At 40.2% G+C, this 25,807-nt stretch overlaps 1 protein-coding gene across 9 annotated transcripts; it reads left to right on the forward strand.

Annotated features, from left to right (window-relative positions):
* Nucleotides 1–5,240: 5,240 nt before the first annotated feature.
* PRRG4 (proline rich and Gla domain 4) lies at nt 5,241–25,807 on the forward strand. Of its 9 annotated transcripts, none has more exons than XM_023646221.2 (6): nt 5,241–6,893; nt 7,584–7,676; nt 12,652–12,815; nt 15,510–15,558; nt 16,663–16,795; nt 21,829–25,807. In XM_023646221.2, the coding sequence occupies exons 2-6, from the start codon at nt 7,601–7,603 to the stop codon at nt 22,061–22,063; spliced, it is 657 nt and encodes a 218-aa protein (XP_023501989.1). In that variant the 5' UTR covers nt 5,241–6,893; nt 7,584–7,600; the 3' UTR covers nt 22,064–25,807. The 9 variants fall into 9 exon arrangements, with proteins under 9 accessions (XP_023501989.1, XP_023501986.1, XP_023501992.1 ...); XM_023646218.2 differs by having other exon boundaries at nt 6,376–6,893; nt 12,649–12,815; XM_023646224.2 differs by lacking the exon at nt 15,510–15,558 and adding an exon at nt 15,902–15,926 and having other exon boundaries at nt 6,376–6,893; nt 12,649–12,815.

The raw sequence follows: 25,807 nt of genomic DNA on the forward strand, positions 1-25,807 counted from the left end.
TGTCAATGCATTAAACAAAGATCTCAGTCATTAGAATAGATGAGCTTGTGAGTTAACATAATAAAGTATTAAAAGCACCTTGAACTAAAAATCTTCATAAACAGGGTCAGCAATTCTACTCAGCAACTCAAGAAACTTCAAATGTTTCCTCAATTAGTAAGTCTCCTCTCCAAGGTTCAGCTTTTATTTCAGTGTATATAAAACCTCGAAGACCCATTGAAGGTAGGGGAATATCACAGGTGAATGTTTTGGGAATAAAGATATTTCATGTTACTGCTAATGAGAGTGAAATAATAATGGGTGTGTTTTTTTAATTGCTGAGGAAGATTCACCCTGAGCTAATATCTGTTGCCAACCTTCTGTTTTGTATGTGAGCTGCTGCCACAGCATGGCCACTGACGAGTGGTGTAGGTCTGCGCCCAGGAACTGATCCCTGGCCGCCAAAGCAGAGCAGGCCAAACTTAACCACTAAGCCACAGGGGCTGGCCCCAATAATGTATTTTAAGAAACCTAACCTTCCTTTCAATTCCTGCTACTTCTCTTTTAATATATTTTATCTTTTTGAGATACTAATCACATATATGTACACAAATGCTCACAAAAAGGTGCATGCTCCATAAATTTATGTTTACTAAGATTCACACAAATGTGTATGTAATAACTCTGATGTGGGTAACCACATGCTTGTTCTCAAGCTTATTCTCAGCTTTATCTTTAACATGTTGATGAAAATAACTAATAAAATCAAGTAATGAGCAAATTGATGATTAAAGACTTCTGAATTCACAATTGCTGAAGAGCTGTCTGCCTAATGTTATCTAGACCCTCAGAGAAACTGATGAAAAGGAGGATCTATTTATTAATTCATTCAACAAATGTTAATTGAGTACCTGCCAGGTGTTATGCTGGGCAGGAGGAAAACTATTAGGGTGAACTATATGAAATTGCTCATATTCAAGGATTTTTTATTTACAATGATGGCAGTTTCATATGGCTCAACCTAAGAAAATTATGAGAATTCCTTAGAGAGGGAAACAAAATAAGAAAGAGTTGAATATTATGAGAAAAACAAAATTTTCTAAAATAACAACATGGAAGAAATAAGATGAAATAAAAGAATTGAGAAATGGGAGAAAGGGAACACATGAACTAAAATAGAAGAGAACAATAAAAACAATAAAAACTAATAAATTCTTTTTCTAAGAATTCTTTTATTGAATTACAAATGACATGCAACATTATATTATTTCAGGTGTACAATATAATGATTCAATGTTTGTATATATTGCAAAATGATCACCACAATAAGTCTAGTCAACATCCATCACCATACATAGTTTCCAAAAAAATTTTTTTCTTGTGATGAGAATTTTTAAGATCTACTCTCTTAGCAACTTTCAAATATGCAATACAGTATCATTAACTTCACCATGCTGTACATTACCTGTCCAGGACTTATTTGTTTAATAACTGGAAGTTTGTACCTTTTGACCCCCTTCACCCTTTGCTCCCACCTCCACCCCCCAACAATCTGTACTCTGTATATATGAGCTTGGTTTTTCATTCATTCGAAAAACTAATAAATTCTTAATAATTAATTTAACTAATCCAGTATATATTGAGTGTCCAACACTATATAGATAATCTCATGGTAGGCATAATACGTGCCTCAAAACAAAGAGAATACATTGTTTTCCTTAAAAAGGAAACACCAATCAATGTGCCCCATATTTTTAAATTCTAAATTCTGGGGATAAAAGAGAAAATGAGAAAAAATATTGAGGCAGTAGGAGAGCTAAAACAGGGAAGATGGTAATAGAAATACAAAAATATGTATATAAATTCAATACAAATCCAAGGAAAAGATAGCAAAACTGGAAAGAAATAAAATAGAAGTCCTGATAATAGAAAAATGATTCTGCAGCAATGTCACATGATAACACAAGAATAAAAAGTGTAAATCAAGTTATCAGGGTAGAGAAGTCAATGAAAGTAAATCTAAAAATGTTTTAATACCTCTTCTGCCACATAGAAAATTATACCTGTTTCCCATTTTGTATAAATATGGGTGAACAAATTATAACATACATAAGTTGAATATACAGACTAATTCTAAAATTTATATTTTGGTATGATTGACTTACTTCTTTTCCCTAAAGATTGGCGCCTGAGCTAACATCTGCTACCAATCTTCTTTTTTCTCCTTCTCCTTCTCCTTCTCTGCAAAGCCGTTACATAGTTGTATATTCCAGTTGTGAGTGTCTCTGGTTGTGCTATGTGGGACACCGTCTCAGCGTAGCCTGATGAGCGGTGCCATGTCCATGCCCAGCATCCAAACCAGCAAAACCCTGGGCCGCTGAAGTGGAGCACACAAACTTAACCACTGGGCCATGGGGCTGGCCCCTGATTGACTTACGTCTAAATGACATAAATTTGGGGCCAGCCCGGTGGCGCAGCGGTTAAGTTTGTGTGTTCCACTTCTCGGCGGCCCAGGGTTCCCCAGTTTGGATCCGGGGTGCAGACATGGCACTGTTTGGCAAAAGCCGTGCTGTGGTAGGTGTCCCATGTATAAAGTAGAGGAAGATGGGCATAGATGTTAGCTCAGGGCCAGTCTTCCTCAGCAAAAAGAGGAGGATTGGCAGTAGTTAGCTCAGGGCTAATCTTCCTCAAAAATAAATAAATAAATGACATAAATTATATAAAAGCAAATAATCCAAGATTATCCAGAATAGGGAAGAATAATTTAAAAATTAGTTAAATAGAGCCCTCTTCACCTTTCTATTATTAAGGATAGTCCAAGAACCATAGAATCTTAGCACTGGAAGGGATCTTAGAGTTCCTTCAGACCAAACCTTCAGTGTCTCAGAAGAGGCAGAGAGGTCAGAGAAGTGTCTCGTTCAAAGTCATCTAGCTAGAGAGAAGCAGACTTAGGACTGGAACTTATCCATTCTTTCACTCACTCAGCAGTCAGGAAACCCTGCTACGTGCCGGGTGAGATACAAAGAGTGGTGAATTTTGTCCCTGGCTCTGAAGGAACAATTGGAGAGGCAATGTTGAGGGTGGGTGAGGAGAGCCATAAACTTTACCAAAGCCATTGGTGTACATCAATAAAAGAAACAATGCTTAAAAACCCAGATTTTTATCTGTCAAAACTCAGTTACTGAGAACTCTCATTTGACAGCTCCAAGCCAGGGTGGTACATAAAATAACAAAGGAGAATCCTTCATCAAAGAAGGATAAATGGGATCTTGCATAGATTTCCTACCAGTTTGTCCAGATACTGTGTGTCTTTAATCAGTACCAGCAATATCAACACTGCATTATTACCCTTCTTTGATAAAGAATAAATGAATGACTCTTAAACAGTGTCAATTGTATAGCTAAAAATGCATGATTTGTTTAAACTCTCTTTTCACACATTGTACATGGAAAGTATGATTTTGCGATTGATGCCCAATAAGCTTGTATATGAAAAAATCTGTGTTTACTTAGAACATCAAGATTACCTGAACATGGGTTTACAAAAAAAGAGGCAAAAAAAAAAAATTGTGTGGCAATCAGAGTAAGATTGTAATGATAAAATCAGTCTGATGAGTGACAGAATTAATTATAGTTGTAAAAATGCCAAACTCTTAACAAAGAGTGAGAGTTTTGTGACCAACTGTGACACAAGTCCCTGTCACAGGCCCCTGAGGGCAGCTCAGAACCATACTGATTCAACTTCCTATGTGCCCTATAAGGTCTACATGGATTACTATTTTTTTTAAGCGTGACATGTAGTTCTTATGAAACCAGATGACCTCTCACATTGTTCTTGATTTTATTTAATTTTGTTACTAACAATCATTGTTCTTAAGTGATAGAATTAAATATGAGGCTCTAGTCAAAAATTCCTTTAGAGGGCTTTAAGCAAATGTTTAAAATAAAATCTTTAATCCTTTGCCTTTTTGTTCAATCTGGAAATACCCGCATACAGATACATAATCAACCGTGAACAGTAGGAGTGTTTCATTGTCCACCAAAGGATTTTACTGGAATAAATTAAAACAGCAAACAATTGATGTTGAAATGTCAAGGCTAAAATGTCGCAGAAACAAGTTCAGTAAAGTTGTATCTCCTGTTCCAAGTAGTCTAATGACACAGTCATCAGTGTGTCTTCAAGGATGTGGACATGACCTGACATTGCAGAGCTTCAAGACTGCAACCTTAACATTTCCTGTCACAGTGCTTGAGTCAATCCTCATGCCTATACAGTAAACTGAGTTTCCATTTCATTCTTGAGTTCACACAGGTAAGTGGGTGGGTATGTGCTCAAATTCAGAGATGCATTATCACATTAATCCAAGTCTATTAATCTCATCGCTCTGATTTTTAAAATTTCTTTTGAAATTTAATAATTCTTTACCTACTGCCCTCCATTGCTTGGTAATAACTCAAAAAGGCAGTCGACAGAGCCCAGAGCTGGGCTACTACTTGGCCAATGACTACTTAAAACCCTTGATGTCTTAATGCTTCAGTATCCCTCTTTGGCAAATAAGAATCACAATATCCAGCCCAACTCCACAGATGGCTGGAATAAAAGCATTTAAAATGCTTTGGAAGAAAGGTATAAGAATATTGTGACTTTAAAAAGCCAATGGTAAAAATAAGATAGTGAATGCAGCAAGTAAATAGAAGAAATCGGCAGTTTTGGATGATGCTGTTACTGGTCATTCTCTTTTCTGTCTTTGCTATGTAATCTCAATACATCTTGCAGTTCCACAGAAGTTGAAGTTTGTGTGCATATTGCCAAATGCTACAGTATTCTTTAGGATCTAATATCGCAGAGGAACATATGGGGATGTAATTCACCATTGAAAAACACCATTTCTGCATTTGACTCCCCTCTCACACTATAAATTCTGATATTTGATGTGAGCACAAAGCCTCATTTGTTTTGGTCCAAATACCCAGATATGTGGGTGGGTGTATTCTACCAAGGAATGTCATCAAAGTTCACATCTGAGGCTGGCCCCGTGGCCGAGTGGTTAAGTTTGGGTGCTCCACGTTGGCGGCCCAGGGTTTCGCTGGTTCAGTTCCTGGTCGTGGACATGGCACCGCTCATCAGGCCATGCTGAGGCAGCGTCCCACATGCTCACAACTACAGGGACCCACAAATAAAATATGCAACTATGTACTGGGGGGATTTCGGGAGAAAAAGCAGAAAAAAAAAAGAAGATTGGCAACAGTTGTTAGCTCAGGTGCCAATCTTAAAAAAAAAGTTCATATCTACTTACTCCACAGCATGAGGCATCTGACCATTTGCCTCTCCCAATATAGTGTGAAACACTTTTCTAACTGAGAATAAATTGCTTCCACCCAAAAAACTGTACTGAGCATGAACAAGATAAAAGGCTCTGCTGTGTACTACGGAGGATACAAAGATGAATGTCAGCCTCGAGAAGAACTTACAGGCCTGCGGTCTTAGATACAGATCTTAGATTAAGTTCTCCTCCAAAACAAAGACTGTGGGATTATCTCTCTACCCTCAGGGTTTAGTGATGTCACTTGACTAAATTAATGAATAAGTAGAAGAAAGGGTGCTCTAATGAAGAATGTAAACCACAAGGAATCATTTCTGGTTTCTTCACAGTCTGATCCCAATTGCTTAAGAACAATAAGGATTGAAGAGGAAGAGAAGGGTCTACCATAGAAACAGGTTAGAGAAGAAGGTGGACAAATGGAAATCAAGGAGGAAGAGATTGGGAGAAGGAAAAAGAAAAAGCACTGTCTAGAATGAATCAGTGGAAACAAAATTTCTGCAGAAACTGAATTCTGAAGACTTCAGTTGATTCTAAATAATTAGAATAAAATAGGCAATAGCCTTTAAGGGGAGAAAAAAGGAATTTGGTGGACATTGAATTACTCAAAAATTAGAAAGGGGAAAAATTGTTTCCTCTGGCTTCCAGCAAGTGCCAAGCCACTTTAGCCAAAGCATGGAACCTTGAATAATGTTGCAGAGAATTACTAAGTATACTATTGGACAAGGACGGATGTGAACATCACGTGGCACAGGTGCTCTGTCCACCTGCTGCCTTCATTACTCAAGGCTGCAACTCTTTACACTCTATAATATTATCAAGAGCCTCAGAGAATTTTTACTTAATGTGAATTATATCTAATGGTATTTATCATATTACATTTTAACACTGAGAAATTTTCAAAATATTTCAAATCAAGACAACAAAGCATACTTACTTTTTGTTGTTGAAACACATACATGCAAAGAAAAGTTCAAGATTTCAAGATAATTATTTATTTGAAAATAATGAGATTACAGGTATCCTGGCAGGTATGACCAAAGATAACTAATAGAAGCACAGAAGTACTGAGAACAAATTTCATTAATCTCTCTAAAAATGTACATATTGATAGTACCACAGAACACACAAGAACAGACAAGCAGGCATTCTATTAGCGGAGCGATGACATCATTACACGTCAAATGGCCTCTGGAAATTTCCACAGTTCACTCACGAGAGAACGAAAGTGAAAAAGACAGATCAGGTCTTACTACCGAAACGGAAATGGTTTTGACCTCGGAGATCTTGGAGACGTCCCAGACTTGGTGGACCACAACTTGAGAACCAACTAACTGATTAATTTTAAGGTCACTTCCCATTTCAAGTTACTAATAAGTGTACTTTCTCTGATTATTTTGTTCTCGTCCCGGGACCTCGAGGACCGCCAGACCCAGGAGACGCCGGGACTTCGGGGTGCTGCGCTCGCGGACCTGGACACGCCCCAGGCTCGGAGACGCCGGGTCCGGACGCGAGTCCGAATCCGCCAGCGCGCCGAGGAGCGGCCAGGACGGGCGGAGCCGCGGCGGGGAGAGGACGGGCCCGACGCCCCAGGTCTGCGCCGGCGGCAGAGCGCGGCCAGGTGCCCCAGCCGTCCCCCGGCGCCCCCCGGCCCCCCCCGGAGCCCCCAGCCGACAGACCGCGGGCGTCCCCGCAAAGCGCGCGGCGCCTGCGCACAGCGAGCCTGGGAGCCGCGCCGGGCGTGGGGTCCGGGACGGGGTGATGGGACGGAGGCCCCGTTGGTAGGGGATCGGGGGCCCTGGGACGCGGGATCCGGGGCCGGGACGGGGGACCCGGGGTCGGGACGGGGGACCCGGGGCCGAGACGGGCGATCCGGGGCGGGGACGGGGGATCCTGGGCCGGGGAAGGGGGACCCGGGGAGGGGACGAGGGACCCGGGGCCGGGCCGGGCGATCCGGGGCCGAGACAGGGAATCCGGAGCGGGGACGGGAGATCCGGGGTCGGGTCGGGGGATCTGGGACCCCCGGACGTGCGCCGGAGCTGCAGGTGCGGCGCGTGACGAGAGGCTCGCTCAGCCGGGCCCCCGCGCGACCGGTTCCGACCCGAAGGCGAAGCCGGGGTCGCCGCGCCAGGTGCGCCGGGCCGTGGGCAGTCGGTCACCGGGCGCGCGGGCCGCTCTCCGCGCGGGGGCTTGGCGACGACTGCCGGTGAGCAGCTCCCACGGGATCTCAAGGTGCTGAGTCGGGAGGTTTTTTGAGGCGCCTTGTTATCTTGTTTGTTTTAGTTTGACGTCTCCAGACGATGTTTGCGCTTGTGGTTCTGCTCAGCCAGCTGCCCCCGGTGGTCGCCGCGTTTCCTCGGCATGCAGGAGAGGACGGTGAGCGGGGCCGGTCCGGGAAACCCCCATCAGTCACAGAAACGCTAAAATATCCTTTAGTTAAACTTGTGGTTTATTTGGTAATGTGGTTTATTATGTTACCTACAATTTATACAAATTTATTTCTGTGAGTTACTTTTGATAAATATATGTTTAAGACCTGATTTGTGGTTAACCGAGTGAGAAACCTGTTGCAACTTCTGAAAATCAGTGAGTGCGGATTTTCCGGATGAGGCTATGTGGTAGTTATAATGAGCATAATTACTCGTTCTTCCTAGAGAGATGGGCAGGGAGCCCAGGCTCTAGTCTGGACTTGTTACCAGACCCTGGGGAGGTACTTACCCCCTTTCAGCTTGAATTTCTTCATCTTTGAAATGATGGGGGTGGGGAGTGGAATGATCTCTGAGATCTTTTTTGACTTTAAAATGTCTGGCTATGTAGATAAAGTCAGATGGTTGTGAGCAGATTAGGTTTACAGCTTCCTAAGCTAGAATCTCACACCTTGTGGGTTCCAGGGCGTAAACAGACTGCCACATATTAAAAGCCTAACTTAGAAGAACCTCAAAAGAAAAGAAAAAATTAGCTTTGGCTCTCAGCATTCTTCTCCCTGCCTAGTCACTGTGTTTCCCCACCCAGCCGTGTCAGTACTGGGCATCTGCTTTCCCACATTCCTGTCCCTTACTCCTCATCAGATCCCACTCTCAGCTCATTTTCACTGGGAAAGATCTGTTAGACTAATACTCCTGGATGACTTATTAATGATTAATACAGCCTAGTGTGTTAAACCTTCTAGGAGAGTGTGTGTATATTTTAAGATAGGGCAATATATTAACCCAAAGGAATCAAACCCTGATAGCAGAATTCCAGGCAATTGCATAGACTAGCTCGTGGGATAAGGAGAGATTTTGGAAGGAGATCCTTTTTGGTACCTCTCAAGCTGCACCGTGTATGTAAGTCCACTCATATATAAGGTTGATGGTCCATACTCAGTGGGACTAGATGCTGATCCCCAGAAAGCTTGTGAGCACATTCATTCATTCACCTGATACAGGCTTCCCTCTCAAGGATATCACAGACGAAGGAAGGAATTTAGAAGTCAGACTTGAGTGCAGAAGGCTGGAGATATCTTTGGAAAATGTAAATGAGGGAATCCCATATATTTAAAAGCCAATTTGTTCAGTAACCACTTTATTAACACATACTATGTGCCAGGCCCTGTGCTAGGGACTGGAGACGTAGAAGTGAAAGCCTGTAATCCCTGCCCTGAGGACCTCTTCATCTGGTGGGGGAGGCAGGGTGTAGACATAATCTCAATAAACTCTATGACAGAGGTAGGAGCTAAGCTTGAGAGCAGGGGAGAGAGTGAGTTGTAGTAACTGTCTCAGGAGAGTTGTATGGCACAGAAGCTGATGTTCTCTATCTGCAAATGAGATACAGTAAATGGAGATACAAAAAGTAACTAGCGGTGCTGGCCCTGTGGCCTAGTGGTTAAGTTTGGTGCACTCTGCTTCAGTGGTCTGGGTTTGATTCCCAGGTGCGAACCTACAACACTCGTCAGTGGCCATGCTGTGGTGGCAATCCACATACAAAATAGAGGAAGACTGGCATAGGTGTCAGCTCAGGGCAAATCTTCCTCAGCAAAAACAAAACAAAACAAAACAAAACAAAAACTAGGACAATAAGGGACCTTCAGCTAAATTCTGATAAAGCCCAGGGGTGGAGTTGAAATGACCTAAAAGCAATTTATTTTAAAAACATGGAGAAACAGGAGAGAGGAAGAGAATGGAAGATCTGGGTTGGTGGGTTTGAAATAGCAAAATGCACAGACCACCTCAGGAGGAATACAGATGGGAACAGAACCTGAGGAGGCAGATGCATAAGTGGAAACGCCAGCACGTCCTCCAGTGGTGGCCAGAGGGAACAGGGGGATTCAGGGTGTTCCAGGGCCAAGGAAGTTGGCTTCTTTCAATTATAAGCAAATTCACAGTTACTTAGGACCCAGATAACAAGGAGCGTATTTCTCCTGAGATCATAAGGGAGGCAGGGGAAAGTGTAATAAGCACTAACGTTTAAGTCTAAGGTCAACCACTGACCGAATTGGAGCTTTCAGGGGAAGTGGCAAACAGCAGCCCCTGGGAGGCACGCTTAATACAGGGGTGAGGACTTTTATTGGCATAAATGTCATTTCAGGCATACACAAATGCTTAGGATTCTCTCTTTTTTGTTTTCCTTCCAAGTTGAAAGTAGCTTTATTGAGTCCCATTTGGAGGGCAGAGGGTATTTTTATAACTCAGACAACCTACTTGAACAGAAGACTGACAATGAGAAATTTGGCACTGCTTTTTTAGCCAATAAAATATAAAGATCTGGGCATATCTGAAAGTAGCAATACAGAGGCAGATGTCTAATTCTCCATTCTGAAATTAGTAAGTATGGATAAGTTAGGCAGGCCATGAGTTGCTTCATCACTAGTTTAGTATTTTAAACCTATGCCAAACTGAGTAATGCCAGACTATACCTATGAATTGCTTCAACTGGTAGAATTTAGGTCCAAGAGTTCCTTCCTACTCCAGGAAAGTTGAGTTCATTCATTCATTTAGTAAGTCATTTTTTGAGCATTAAGTCTTGTGTGCCAGGCACCAACATCCCTGGTTTAATGGAACTTTCCTTCTGGTGAGGGGAACAGAGTCACAGCAAATAAGTAAATAAAACATAAAACACCAGGTGGTGACAAGTATGATGGGGAAAACAAAATATAGAAGGTATGGGGTAACATTGAGCAAAATCCTAAAGGAGCTGAGAGCAACCAAAAGAAGAAAGTTCTATTTAGAGGAAACAGTAAAGGCAGGAGAGAACCAGGCGCGTTGGAAGCTACAAGGGGATGTTAAACACAGACGGGAGGGAGCAAGGAGACCCTCAGAGGGCCACTGCAAGAGTCCCATGAGAGATGATGGAGACTCGGAGAAATGTTCTTTCTGTCTCCACTTAGTGGTAGCCTACAATCTACAAGAAGACAGGAAGAAGAAAGAACAGAAATATTCCATCTCAGTGGTCTGACTTTTAGAATATTTCTTAAAACAACCATCACCAGATATCCACTCTAGTTTCTCCCGTGGTTCAAATAGCCCATCTCTGTTATTTATAACATAGAAATGAATACTCTAGAAGAGCTCTGGCTCAATAGAAACATCATGGGAACAACATAAATAATTTAAAATTTTTAAATAGCTACTTTACAAGAAGTAAAAAGAAATAGGTGAAATTAATTTTAATAATGTATTTAATTTAACCCAATATATACAAAATAACATTTCCAAATTTAAGCAATATAAAACGTTGAGATATTTCACATTCTTTTTTTTTTTTTTTGTAAGTCTTTGAATTCCTGTGTATATTTTTTACACTTACAGCACATGTCAATTCAGACCAGCTGCATTTCAAGTGCCCAATAGCCGTATGCGGCTAGTGGCTACTGTCTTGGACAAAACAGCTCTATAAGATTCTGACCTGTTTGTAAAGGTGATTGATTAGTAGAAAAAATACCTTGGACAAGCCGGGACTGCTGTAAAGGAACCAGCCCGAGGTCGCTCACAGGTAGCATTAGTTAGTCTTCCAGGCCGTGCTCTATTGTCAGCCCTGAGCTGCCTTTCCATCGCCCTCTTTAATATAGGAATTATATTAAATAATCCTTAATTATATGTCCTTAATAATAATTAAATTAAATAATCGCTCTCTTTAGGAATGGTTAGCAGTGAGAAATATCAACACTTTTTAATGCTTTTAAGCATTTTAATGTAGTTCTCAGAGAGTTTCTGAATTCCAGTCTTGGTAATGTGATCTGGAGCAAGATCACTTAAGCTTTGTTTGTGTGACTCCAGAAGGAGTTTCAAGTTTGTGGGTTTTGGAAATACTGCCATGGTGGGATATTTTGGTTTTGTATCAGTCTGTGCTTTACTCTGTCGTCTTCACCATTTACTTTCCCAGCAGATGCAGAGGGCATCTTATAAAGAACTGTGGACACACATTTGGGGTATGGGTGGATGGAGCCACTCCTTTGGGAGGGGCTGGATGTCTTTTTTGAAGAAGAAGAAGATTAGCCCTGAGCTAACATCTGCTGCCAATCCTCCTCTTTTTGCTGAGGAAGACTGGCCCTGAGCTAACATCCGTGCCCATCTTCCTCTACTTTATATGTGGGATGCCTACCACAGCATGGCGTGCCAAATGGTGCCATGTCTGCACCCAGGATCCGAACCGGCGAACCCTGAGCCGCCGAAGTGGAACATGCAAACTTAACTGCTGCGCCACCATGCCAGCCCCTGTGTGTCTTTTAATTAATCTTATAATTGACTTAGAATTTTATTAACTTAGAAGTTTAAAATTTTGTCTTAGTATAAATTTGATATAATAATTTTAATATGAATGCATTAATTTATAATTTTAAAACATAAAGTGATCTTAGTGATTATTTATTTAGTTCATTTCCCAGTTTTACAAATGAAGAAATGTCACCCCAGAGATATAAGTGACTTATCCCGATTCACAGCTAATAGCTGAGCCAGAATAAAACCAAGATTCTGTCTTCTCATAGTTCAACATTGTCCATTGCAGCAGACTAATTTCTCTCAGTTAGGATCATAGAGAACCAACCCTTTAGAATTAGAATAGTCTGGCCTGTCATTTGCCAGAAAAATAATAGTCTGGTGGGAAAAATATTTAAATAATTTCGTTTATGCTAATAATTTTGGACATAATAATAAACTCAAGTATTTTCGGAATTACGCTAATACTTGTATTACATATTTAGCTGAAATTATTTTTACTGATGCTATTTCTTTTTGTCAGATTTTAAAACCATACAAGGAAGTTAGATATAATTTAACCACATCAGAGAACTATTCACTTTTTGCATAGTTAAAACAGGAATTTTCTGTCTTATTTTTTATCAATCTTTGAAATCTTTCTATTTCTTTATTAGTCTTTAGATCAAAAGAAGAAGCAAACTTTTTCATACGTAGACACCTCCTGTATAATAGGTTTGATTTGGAGCTCTTCACTCCCGGGGACCTGGAAAGAGAGTGCCAAGAAGAACTGTGTAATTATGAGGAAGCCAGAGAGATTTTTGTGGATGAAGATAAAACGGTAATTTGTATGATAAGTCAATTGGCTGGAAATTTATTAAATTGTCCTTAAGAAATTGACACATTTATGCTTTAAATGAAATCAGGATTGTATACCTGTTATCTCTTTCTACTTCCTTAAAATGCTAACTAACCTATTTAGATCTGGCTTTGTACTTGATTAACTGGGCTTATAGTAATTAGCAAATTATTGACTATGTTGTGATTTTGTGTGTTTAATATTTATTCAAAAACAATCATGAAGCAGAGTGAATTAAACTTGAGGATATTATTTGAGTTAGCTCTCTGACTCAGGCGTCTATCATTCAAGACTCAGAGGAATTTCTCCTATCAGTGACCTGACCTTTTTGATTTTCATGTTTATATTTCAAGTATTTATGGACAATCTGCTGTGTGCCAAGTGCTCTGCTAGAGACTGAGGACACAAAATATGTAGTCCTTGCATTCAGGAGTTTATTGTTTGGTATATCTGTGTAACGTTAGGGGAAAACTTTTAGATGTTCCCCCTTAAAATATAATTAAATCCTATCTGTTCATCTGGAAAAGATAAAAGGCAGACAGTACTGTCCCTGTTATAATCTGACATATTCTTGAAGAATATTAAGTGACCTGGATTCTTTACTTTTGTAGATTAAATACCCTCAGCTCCTTTTTCCTACCTCACGAGTCCCATTTTACTCTTTTGTCGATAAGAACCTCTCTAGGTGTCCTTCAAATGCACGTGTTAATGGAACCTAGTTCTTTTTTCTTTGAAACTGTGCCCAGCCTCCCATTCCTTGCTAATGTCAGCCCTCATGTTGGAGAAGAAAACAGAATCTGTACTTTTTAGTCATGCTGTTGAGATTTTATTCTGTCGTTCACAAACCCATTTTCTTTTTCTTTTTTCAATTATTTTCTTGAGGTCATAATGGTTTATAACATTGTATAATTTCAGGTGTACATTATTGTTTATCAGTTTCTGTATAGACTGCACAATGCTCTCTACCAGTATCTCATTTTTATCTGTCACCATACATATGTGCCCCTTTACCCCTTTTGCCCACCCCCCAACTCTCTTCCCCTCCGGTAACCACTAATCTGTTTTCCTTATGTGTTTCTCTTCCTCATATGAGTAAAATCATGTGGTCTTTGTCTTTATCTGTCGGGTTTATTTTGCTTAACATAATACCCTCAAAGTCCATCCATGTTGTTGCAAATGGGACGATTTTGTCTTTTTTTATGGCTGAGTAGAATTCCGTTGTATATATATACCACATCTTCTTTATCCATTCATCAGTTGATGGGCACTTGTGTTGCTTCCATGTCTTGGCTATTGTGAATAATGCTACAATGAACATGGGGGTGCATAAGTCTCTTTGAATTGTTGATTTCAAGTTCTTTGGCTCAATACCAGTAGTAGGATAGCTAGGTCATATGGAATTTCTATTTTTAATTTTTTGAGAAATCTCCATACTGTTTCCATAGTGGATGCACCAGTTTGCATTCCCTCCAGCAGTGTATAAGGGTTTCCTTTTCTCTACATCCTCTCCAACATGTGTTATTTTTTGTCTTGGTAATTATAGCCATTCTGACAGGTGTAAGGTGATATCTTAATGTAGTTTTGATTTTTATTTCCCTAATAATTAGTGATGTTGAACATCTTTTCATGTGCCTGTTGGCCATCCGTATATCTTCTTTGGAAAAATGTCTATTTGTATCCTCTACCCATTTTTTGATCAGGTTGTTTGTTTTTTTGTTGTTCAGTCGTGTGAGTTCTTTATATATTTGGGGAATTAACCTCTTGTCAGATATATGATTTGCAAATATTTTCTTCCAGTTGGTGGGTTGTCTTTTTGTTTTGTTCCTGGTTTCCTTTGCTTTGCAGAAGCTCTTTAGTCTGATGTAGTCCCATTTGCTTTAGACGTGGTATTCGAAAAGATGCTTCTAAGACCAATGTCAAAGAGCATACTGCCTTTATTTTCTTCTAGTTTTATGGTTTCAGGTCTTACATTCTAGTCTTTAATCCATTTTGAGTTAATTTTTGTGTATGATGTAAGATAATGGTCTACTTTCATTCTTTTGCATGTGGCTGTCCAGTTTTCCCAACACCATTTACTGAAGAGACTTTCCTTTTTCCATTGTGTGTTCTTGGCTCCTTTGTCGAAGATTAGCTGTCCAGAAATATGTGGTTTCACAAACCCATTTTCTGATTTTATCAAGATCCACTTTAAAATCCGTTTCCCTTCTCTCAAGCAACACTGAATGTAATGAGTCTCAGGGATGTCTTTCCAAATTGATAAATATCTCTTAGTAGAATCTGCTAGCAAACTGAGGCCCACCCAGTGCAGGAAAATTCAAACCCCCTTTCAAGCATGATAAGTCCACGGCCTCAACTTGTGCCTTTGGCCCTTTCCCTGACTCTAGTGTGACTTTCCCCGATGCCTGAGTTGGGGCTCTGGACAGGTGAAGCGAGAATAGTGGGGTACAGCAGAGAGCTGGCACTGGCAGTAATCCCCTGACCAGTTCCAGAGTTGGGAGAAACAGAGGTGGGTGGCAGTGCTTTAGTTAGAGGGAGTCACACCCTCCAGCTTGAGCGAACTGGTATCCTACCTGGGGCACATGCCAAGAATTTGCCACCCCTAGGCCAGGTCACTGGGACCAAATGAAATGATAATAAAGAAATTAAATAAACTTGGAAATTTTACCTTTTTCTTAGATGACATTTTGGCAGGAATATTCAATTAAAGGACTAAACACAAAATCAGGTAAGGCAAGAATTGACCAAATTTAATGTTTTTTCCCATCCTCTCTTTATTATAATACATTGTAGTTTCATTGTTTGAGTTTGGTTGTTGCTCAAGATACATACCTTGTAAATCTGAGGAAGATTTCTCAATTACACACTAGGCTACCTAAGACAGAGAAGGCCATGTTCATCTATTTACACACTGAAAATCAAGTTTGGTGAGATACTAGGGAAATGAGATAATAGGCTTAAAGCTGTTTAAAACAGCTCAGCTAAGTCAAGACTTGCACAGAATAAAAGTAGGACTCCATTCATTTCAAGGAGTAAACTATTTTAATTTTTTTTCTTTTTTACCACTACAGGTGAATGGAATGCTTATGCTACTAGGTAATTAAGATTGTTAGATAGAATTAAGCAGCTTTTAAAGAGCAGAGATCCTTTATTTTATCTGTATTGATCATCTCCAGCTGTTCTAGTCACGTGCTGTTCCATTCCTGCAGGTAGGGCCCCAGCTGTCGGGAGACGGTTTACAAAGCTACGCTAGACCTGCTCGATACACTTGTCTTCATAGTTAATGCCGAGTTTGTCTGGTTGAACAAAGAATATGCTTATCCCAGTTAGTCTTGAATATTATCCATTTAATATGACCTATTTGAAATAAATGAAACCTTAACTAGGGCTTTTAGGAAGTGTCATTTAAAAATTTTTCAGGTCGGGGACCGTCCCGGTGGCGCAGCAGTTAAGTGTGCATGCTCCACTTTGGCCGCCTGGGGTTTGCCTGTTTGGATCCCGGGTGCGGACATGGCACCGCTTGGCAAGCCATGCTGTGGTGGGCATCCCATGTATAAAGTAGAGGAAGATGGGCACGGATGTTAGTTAGCTCAGGGCCAATTTTCTCAGCAAGAGGAGGAGGATTGGCGGCAGATGTTAGTTCAGGGCTAATCTTCCTCAAAAAGAAAAAAAATTTTCAGGTCATGTCTCTAGCACAAAGACTTTTAAAATAAGTCAGTATTAATTATCAGATGCTCATAGTGTTCTTAGACCCAGTGTTAAATTTATTGAAATCATAGGTGGTACTTTTCAGTGATTATATTTGTGTCATTTTAATTATTTTTCTCTTAAGATGGTAACAGAGAGAAAATTGATGTTATGGGCCTTCTGACTGGATTAATTGCTGCTGGAGTATTTTTGGTTATTTTTGGATTACTTGGTTACTATCTTTGTATCACTAAGTGTAACAGGCAACGACATCCAGGGTAAGTACCAGTAAAAATACTTAATTCACTATTATACATTCTATACTGTTATTTTAAAATGGATAAAAAAATGGCTGCCTATTTTTAAGAAAATGTTTTGTTTTGGAATACTCTTAGATATACAGAAAGTTTGCATAGATAGCACAGAGAGTTCCCGTGTATCCTTCACTACATTTCCCTCATTGATAACATCTTATGTTACCATAGCACATTTGTAAAACCAACAAACCGATGTTGGTACATTACTATTAACCAAACTCCAGACTTTCTTAGATCTCACCCATTTTTCCATTAGTGCCCTCTTTCTGCTCCAGGATCCAATGAAGATACCACATGGCATTTAGTTGTCCTGTCTCCCCCATTGCCTCTGTCTCTGACAGGTGTTTGGTTGACCAATTTAACAATTACATAAACAGCTTAATGATGCTATTTCTAAGGTCCTTCGAAAGAAAACAAGAAGATTCACAAATGTCAGCTTGATTTTTCAATATTTTCTTCTTAAGCACGAGGCAGATGCTAATGTCCCCACGTTACTTCCAGAGGCAAGAAGTCCCATGTTTACTCTGAGTCACAGTATTAATGGATCTAGCCCTGTGGCTACCCAAATAGAAACAGTGTGACTAGGCTTCAAATTCAGCTATTTTTATTCATCCTTTAAGTTAAATAAAAATTAATAAAATAAAATGGTTACCACTCGAGGATATAGCAAAGATAAAGGTTCATAAAGGCCTTAATTGTTTGCATAATAGAACCTCAACATCCTCATTAAAATAAAAAGTTATCTTCCATATTATTTATATTATCTTCTCAGTAAATATGGATGAGTAAGTGTAGAAGTAACCTTATTCTAAAACAGCACCAGCTGCTAAACAGGCTATTCGAAATTGATGCTTATGCATCCCTATTCACACTTTAAAATTCTGTGAATAAGCTCATGATGGTGACCAGGTGATGAAAAGGTTATGGAAATAGATAGTGGTGATGGTTGCATAAGATTCTGAATGTAATTAATACCACTGAATTGTACACTTAAAAATGGTTAAAATGGCAAATTTTGTTATATATATTTTACCACAATAAAAACTTTTTCTTTATTGTTAAGGTATGAGTTTAGGGCAACAGAGGTGGAATTAGGATCCATCTATTGGAAGATAACAGCTGAAGCATGAGGGTAGTAAGTTCTCTGGGTGTGAGGAGGGCAGAAGGCAAAGGCCGGAGCCGCGGCGGAGCCCACAATAAGGGCACAGAGGGAAGGCGCACCTGCCAGGCGGGCAGAGGCCAGGGCGACAGTCAGGATTCCACCGCAGTCTGGAGTCCTGGTGGCCCCTGAAGCAGTAACAGGACCCATGGGGGCGCACCGAGGAGTCTCACAGAGACCTTTGTGAATCCTGTAAAAGTCTGAGAAGTGAGGGAAAGGAAGGGAGGATTTGTTTAATTTTTCTTAAGTCACTGTCTTTTAAGCTGAGAAACTTCTATTAATTTCCCTTATTTAGCAGACAGGAAGGTCTTTCCATTTTCTAGGGCTTTTGACTAAGATTTTATTCAGCGTGGCTTCCTCCACAAGCTGAAGGAGTCCTGGAGACTCACAAGTTAGTGAAGAACTAGGCAGAACCTGACTTTGGAGACTCTTCCTGCCTTTTATCTTTCCTTCTTTTCCACCCCATTCATAATGTTTGTCCAAAAAGTTCACCTATGCCTTTGTGTTCAGTAACTTCCCTCGCGGTCCGTGCTGGCACAGCCATATTGTGTCCTCAGGCTTGACGCTGCCTTCTCGCTTCTCCCGGTTTTTCTTCATTTTTCTACTTTTCTGCATCACTACATCTTCTTACCTTATACCCTTTTTTCTCTGAAACCTTCTAGCTTCATCCCTGCATGAGGGTAGAGGCAGAATTCAAAGACACGGAGAAAATGGTACCGTTATTATGCATGTTGTCTGTGTATGGTATTGTAAAATTTAAAACCCTGGATACCTCTCATTTTAAAAGTACGATTAGTTTATTGATGTTAGTAGAGTGAGATGCTGTACAAGTCACAGATCACTTTACCTCTCTTGTCTCACTTTGATCCTAACGGCAACCCGTTGAGTTTTAGGAGACATTTCAAACTAGGCTTACTGGACATTCTCTCATGTGGGGATTAATTTTTAAATACTTACTAAAGTACTTTTTAAAAAAATTTTATTTTTCCTTTTTCTCCCCAAAGCCCCCCGGTACATAGTTGTGTATTTTTAGTTGTGGGTCCTTCTAGTTGTGGCACGTGGGATGCCGCCTCATCATGGCTTGATAAATGGTGCCATGTCCACGCCTAGGATCCGAACCAGTAAAACCCTGGGCCGCCAAAGCAGAGCACGTGAACTCAACCACTTGGCCATGGGGCTGGCCCAACTAAAGTACTTTTCAACTATTGTCCCAAGAAATTCTCCCAGCAGAGTTATTTGTTCTCTTTCTATATTTTGCAAGTCTGGAAGGAGGGGGAGGAGGAGGGAGTGTTTGACAAAGGAAAGAGTGAAAAATAAGATCATTGTCAGAAAAGTTCATTTCATTCCTCTGTAAAAACATGCCAAGTTGGGGGCTGGCCCCGTGGCCGAGTCGTTAAGTTCGCGCGCTCCGCTGCAAGCGGCCCAGTGTTTCGTTGGTTCGAATCCTGGGCGCGGACATGGCACTGCTCATCAAACCCCGCTGAGGCAGCATCCCACATGCCACAACTAGAAGGACCCACAATGAAGGATATACAACTATGTACCAGGAGGCTTTGGGGAGAAAAAGGAAAAAAAATAAAATCTTTTTAAAAAAAAAAAACATGCCAAGTGGGGTCGGCTTGGTGGCATAGTGGTTAAGTTTGTGTGCTGTGCTTCGGTGGCCTGGGTTTGTGGGTTTGGATCCCAGGCACCGACCTACACTGCTTGTCAGGCCACGCTGTGGCAGTGTCTCACGTACAAAATAGAGGAAGATGAGCACAGATGTTAGCTCAGCAGAAATCTTCCTCAAGCAAAAAGAGGAAGATTGGCAACAGATCTGAGCTCAGGGCCAATCTTCCTCACAAAAAAACCAAAAAAAACCCAAAAACATGCCCAGAAATGAGAAACAAGACCTTTTCATTTCTTAGTTTCTATATTTTACGAAGGAAAATAGGCATAATGTCATGTCAGTTTATTTGCGATGTTATTAGGGCATACTTTCTGATTCAGTCATTTAAGATGTATGTAAGAAATCACTGTGTAGATATTTAATGACTTTGATGTCATTGTTATATTGTTTCTGTATCTCAAATTTTGAAAGTCAACATGGAAAAATTAATTTGTTCAAATAAAACATCTGTCTCTCCCCTTCCCTATAAGCAAACAGATAGAACTTTTTGTCCCAAGTTAACAAGTGTGGCGAGTGACTAGCCTGCCAAGAATATGTTCCAGATCTGATGGAGGAGTCGTATGGAGCCCACCAAGAAGACTTGGGGTGCCCTCAGTCACCTCTCGACTTTCGAAGGGCTGACTATCGAGCTCCTAGATTTACACAGCTCTTCTCTCTTTGCTTTTTCCTCTCTCCTTCCCTCCAATTTCAGATCTCATTCTTACCTCCAAAGGGTGTGTTCTAGGGGGCAAAGTGACTGATTTAGTTTGGAAAAGTTTACAGTATTTTGGGTCTGCTAAACTTTCTGTTATTGGGAAGAGTATTGTAAATGTTGACTAGAGTTTAGGGATTACCTTTAATTATTTTATTAGCCATAACTATTGGAGGTTAATTTTTGCATAGATACCTCATAGACAGCCACCCTCACAGGCTAAAAGATCGATTTACTAATATTTAAATTACAATTTGTAATTTGCAAGTGAGAAGGGAAAATGTTGGTCCAAACAGCAAGCCTGTGTTGCATTTCAGTTTCCATTGGCTGGTGTAACAGACAAAGTTTTGTGAAAATGGTGGGATTTGAACTAGGCCATATTAAAAAAACAATTGTTCACCTCAGATCAATGGAGTGGGGAAAAGACAATAATCTGAGAAAGGGAACAGCACCAGTGAAAGCAGAGATGGGACAGAGAATTCATTGCACACATGGAGGAGTATGAAGAGGTACCTGGGCAAGAGCAGAGAACTATAGAAAAGAAGGCGAGGCCAAAATAAGGGGGGCTTGGAAGTGCAGGAGTTAGAACTTGATTCAGTGGAAAGCAGGCTGCAGGTTAGACTTGTGTGGAGAAGAGTGGAGTAGCTAGGAGGGAGAGGCCCGACAGCAGGGCTGCAGGGGGGCAGGGGAGAGCACCAGGCCTCTGCTGCTGGGATCGTCTCTGTGGCATCAGTTTCCTTGGCTTGAGTTGTGCTGCCTTTTAGCAAAGCCTGGATTTGGTTTCACATCGTACTTTGAGGAAGTTTTAATTCAGGAGCGGGAGGAAAAGGGCATCAGCTGTTCTGAGTCTTTGATATAGTGTTCCAGACACTGCTTAGGTGCTTTACATCCGACGTCTTTGTCAGTCCACACAAAACAACTCTGCTGAGGTGTGGATATTATGATCCCTATTTTACAGAGGAGTCTGAGGTAACTTGCCTTTGGTCATACAGCTATGAAATGATGGGATCTGGTTTCATACCCACATCTGACTTCAAACCTCTTGACCTTCCCACCTTACCAAGATTCTTTCAGAGTTAATGGGTAAAATAAAACTGTTGTGGGGCTGGCCCGGTGGTGTAGCAGTTAAGTTTGCACGTTCCGCTTCCGTGGCCCAGGGTTCGCTGGTTTGGATCCCGGGTGTGGACATGGCACCGCTTGGCAAGCCATGCTGTGGTAGGTGTCCCATATATAAAGTAGAGGAAGATGGGCATGGATGTTACCTCAGGGCCAGTCTTCCTCAGCAAAAAGAGGAAGATTGGCGGCAGATGTTAGCTCAGGGCTAATCTTCCTCAAAACAAAACAAAACAAAACTGTTGTTATATTAGTAAATTGAGTTCAACTTTTATCAAAATAGTCAGTTGCGTTTTTTAATATTACTATCTTAACCTAAAAATGCTGCCTTTTCTAGACTTAAATGCTGTCTCTCTGTTTAGTTCTTCAGCCACCTGTAGAAGAAGGGGCAGGCACACTCCCTCCATCGTTTTCAGAAGACCTGAGGAGGCTGTCTTGTGTCCATCACCACCTCCAGAGGAAGACGCAGGATTACCTTCTTATGAACAGGCAATGGCACTCACAAGAAAACACAACGTTTCGCCGCCACCACCATATCCTGGGCCAGCAAAAGGATTTGGGGTATTTAAGAAGTCTATGTCGCTCCCTTCTCACTGAGCCCACCTTGCCATCTTGGTGGGATAGGAGATCCATGTTATTTGAATGGTTCATTCTCCCTGAACCAATAAAGACATATCAGTTCAACCTGTTAGGACCAACTACTGGGACTGAAGGAGGAATAAGCCCCTGTACTACCCTGAAGTGCTATGTGCATCTCCAGCCTGAAACTTGATCATGATCAGCTTGATAAGAAACTTTGACTCCACATCCTTGCAGTTATGAAGAGAGTACTTTTTTGTTTATTTTAATGTTTCAAAAAATCTGTGTTATGGGGCCCATCCTGGTGGCATAGTGGTTAAGTTTGTGTGCTCTGCTTTGGCAGCCTGGGGTTCATGGGTTTGGATCTTGGATGTGGACCTACACACTACTCATCAAGCCATGCTGTGGCAGTGTCCCACATAAAATAGGGGAAGATTGCCAGAGATGTTAGCTCAGGGCCAATCTTCCTCACTGAAAAAAAAAAAGTATTAAGTACTAATTAAAAAAAAATCTATGATATGGATGTCATAGCTAGAACTGGCGAACTATCTCTATGTATCCTTTGTACAGATAAAGGTTGTAGATTTCTTGTGTTGAACATAAAAAAAGTAAGAGTTTCTACTCATTAGATTATCCCAAGTCATAATATTGGACCCACTTTTTATTAGGATTTCTTTTTGGTTGGAAATACTTCACAGAATTTGATATTTCAATAGAAATGTGTCCTTAATAAAATTACCTCGTTTTATAATTTAATTATTGAATACATTCACCATATTTTGCAGGTTTTAGTTGTTAACTCTTGCCATAAGTCATGTTTAATTATGGGGAGTGGGGTCAGTAGTTTTCTTTTTTTAAAAAAACACTTGGTAGAGAGTTAGTTCTTCAGAGGGTACAGGGTTGCAATGCCAAGGATTTGCAAGGGTTGTTATACTGTCAAATAAAGAAGCCTCAAGGGCTGGCCCCAGGGCCTGATGGTTAAGTTCACATGCTCTGCTTCAGCAGCCTGGGTTCAGTTCCCAGGTGTGGACCTACACTGCTCATCAAGCCATGCTGTGGTGGCATCCCACATATAAAGTAGAGGAAGATTGGCACAGATGTTAGCTCAGGGCGAATCTTCCTCAGGGGAAAAAAAAAAAGGGAGAAGCCTCAAATCTAGGAGTGACTAGAACTTGATAAAGTTGCCCATGTTACTGATGAGAAGACACACCCATTTTCATTGCTAAATTATCTATATATAACTCTGTATAATTGTCTTGAAAATTTGTCGAAGTTTATAAATAGTTTGAGAACCTAGAAAAAGTAATTTACTTTTCTGCTATTAAAATAATACCAATTAAAGTTACCAGCAACCCATTGTATCTCTTAATGTCTAGACACAGAACACCATAGGTAATCATTTTAACCTATACTTGTCTCTTCTTCTAATTTTGTATATGGCCCGTCTCCTCAAGAATGTAGTAGAGCGTTAGCTGTCAACCTCTGGAGGCACTTGTGTACCAGCTTGTGTGGGTGGGTGTGTATGTGTATGTGAGTTTCTTTTCTCTTTGCAGGAGCTCAAGAAATAACATACTCCTGAGAAAATTCTGTTCTTTATGTTTTTGCCAGGCACTGCATTTTCCTATTATTTAAGACTGTTTATAAAATTGTATTTTGTTTTATAATTTTTACAGAGGTGAGACTAAAACCTATATGCATTTGATAATTCCTTCCAGATTAAATGTTTAGAAAGTATAAATCATATTACAGTGTGTGTGTGAGGATGTCTCTCTTTTAAGGCAGCATGATCTTAAGGCTTGTAAAAGCTAGACCTTCATCATTACAGATTGCCAAAGACTTCATCCTTTCAGATTCTCAGAGTCTCTTTGATTGCTTATTGCAAAGAAATCATCTAGTGGGCCAGCCTGGTGGTGCGGTGGTTAAGTTTGCATGTTCTGCTTTGGCGGCCCAGGGTTCACTGGGTTGGATCCCAGGTGTGGACCTATACACCACTTATCAAGCCATTCTGTGGCAGGCATCCCACATATAAAGTAGAGGAAGATGGGCACGGATGTTAACTCAGGGCCAGTCTTCCTCAGCAAAAAGAGGAGGATTCGCAGTAGATGTTAGCTCATGGCTAATCTTCCTCAAAAAAAAAAAGAAATCATCTAGCAACATTTAGATAAAATTAGGAAAGGGGTCTTTTTGAAGCCACCTACATTACCTATAAAAATTTACTATTAGTCGTATCTTGGCTTTACAGAGCTCTTTTTCTCATGTAACTTTGCACTTTGCACTTATTCTAATCCTCTTTAAAAGGTCAGAGGCAAACTCTACTTTGCTCACTTTGCAAAAGTCAGACTAAGACAGAGAAGAATTTGCCCAAAATCTAACACGTTGGTGAAAGCAAGGTTTAAAATGACAAAGCACACTTTTCTAAGCCCATCTCATACCTAGAGAATTAGACTGTCTCAAATTACGAAATCCAAGGATCTTGTTACTTAATTCTGTCTGTATGAGAAATTTATAAGCATTTGTCATATATACATAAATGTATATGTATTTTCACACATATATGTCTCTTAGGATGAACAGAAATATAAGATATGATGTATCTTTTATTGAATCATAATTTGAAATATTCCAAGAGCTTCTTTCCTCGCTTTGACTCAGTCTAACTGCAGAGTGACCTTCAGTGCCTTGACCACCCCTTCCCCAGCAGCAGCCTGGATTTGTCATATAAAACTGTTGCTCTGGGGCTGGCCAGGTGGTACAGTGGTTAAATTCGCGCACTCAGCTTTGGCAGCCTGTAGTTTGTGAGCTCAGATCTCAGGCACAGACCCATACACTGCTCATGAAACCACGCTTTGGCAGCATCCCACACACAAAATGGAAGAAGATTGGCACAGATGTTAGCCCAGGGACAATCTTCTTCAGCAGAAAAATAAAAAATAAAAATAGAAAACCTGTTGCTCTAACTTGAATGCGTCTAGAATTCATCAAGGTTGTGAAATCACTGATATTTAGAGCTTCCAGTGTTGAGCTCATAATATTTTAAATATGAAAAGGAAAATGTAGTAGAAACATAATTGACAAATGCTTATAATGATTGAAAGGAAAAATCTCTCAATGTAAAGTTATTGACATATATTTCTTTTCATTCACCCTTTTCTATTCCTGTTGTACTTTTGGTGGTAGATTTTTTTGTTCGATTGATCTGTTTTTTGTGCTTCTTCCCCAGGCAACTGATTAGTGTTAACCATTAGATCTATTTTGACACAAAGTTTTATATTTAATTAGATCCGTTTTCTCCTCTATTACAATCAGGAAATGAATATGAGTGTAAAAAGGGAATTGGACTAAAAAAAGACAAAAAACACATTTATAAGGTTATACCTGCATAGGATAGATGAATCTACACAGAATATTCTCTTTTCAAAATGAAAAAAAGTAAACAGCACCAGCCCTATGTCAATGTTTTGCATCTGTTAATATTGTGCCCTCTGCGTGAATTCATAGAGAGGATGAAAACTCACAGAACAATTAAAAGCTGGTGCAACGGTGTCCTCTGTGTCTGCGGTTTCCCCTTTGCCTGTAAAATTCTAATCATTTTTTTCTATTTCTCAGATAATTTATGTGTGTATACTTTTCTTAAATGTACAAAAGAATTTTTTAGTGAGAAAAAGTTTGTTGGTGCTGTTTAAAAGCTCAATTTCATATTATTCATATTATTTTTGTTCTAACTGAATATGAATTAAAGTTTTATTAGCTATTAGATTGAAA

The sequence above is a fragment of the Equus caballus genome, chromosome 7, assembly GCF_041296265.1.
Source record: "Equus caballus isolate H_3958 breed thoroughbred chromosome 7, TB-T2T, whole genome shotgun sequence".
Classification (NCBI taxonomy): Eukaryota; Metazoa; Chordata; class Mammalia; order Perissodactyla; family Equidae; genus Equus; species Equus caballus.

What these genes read in the sequence shown, in the direction of transcription:
- PRRG4 (XM_023646218.2), top strand. Translation starts at nt 7,601, where the DNA reads ATGTTTGCGCTTGTGGTTCTGCTCAGCCAGCTGCCCCCGGTGGTCGCC. An exon ending in TCGGCATGCAGGAGAGGACG is followed by an intron (nt 7,677 to 12,648) that starts GTGAGCGGGGCC and finishes CTATTTCTTTAT; the next exon opens with TAGTCTTTAGATCAAAAGAA. An exon ending in TTGTGGATGAAGATAAAACG is followed by an intron (nt 12,816 to 15,509) that starts GTAATTTGTATG and finishes CCTTTTTCTTAG; the next exon opens with ATGACATTTTGGCAGGAATA.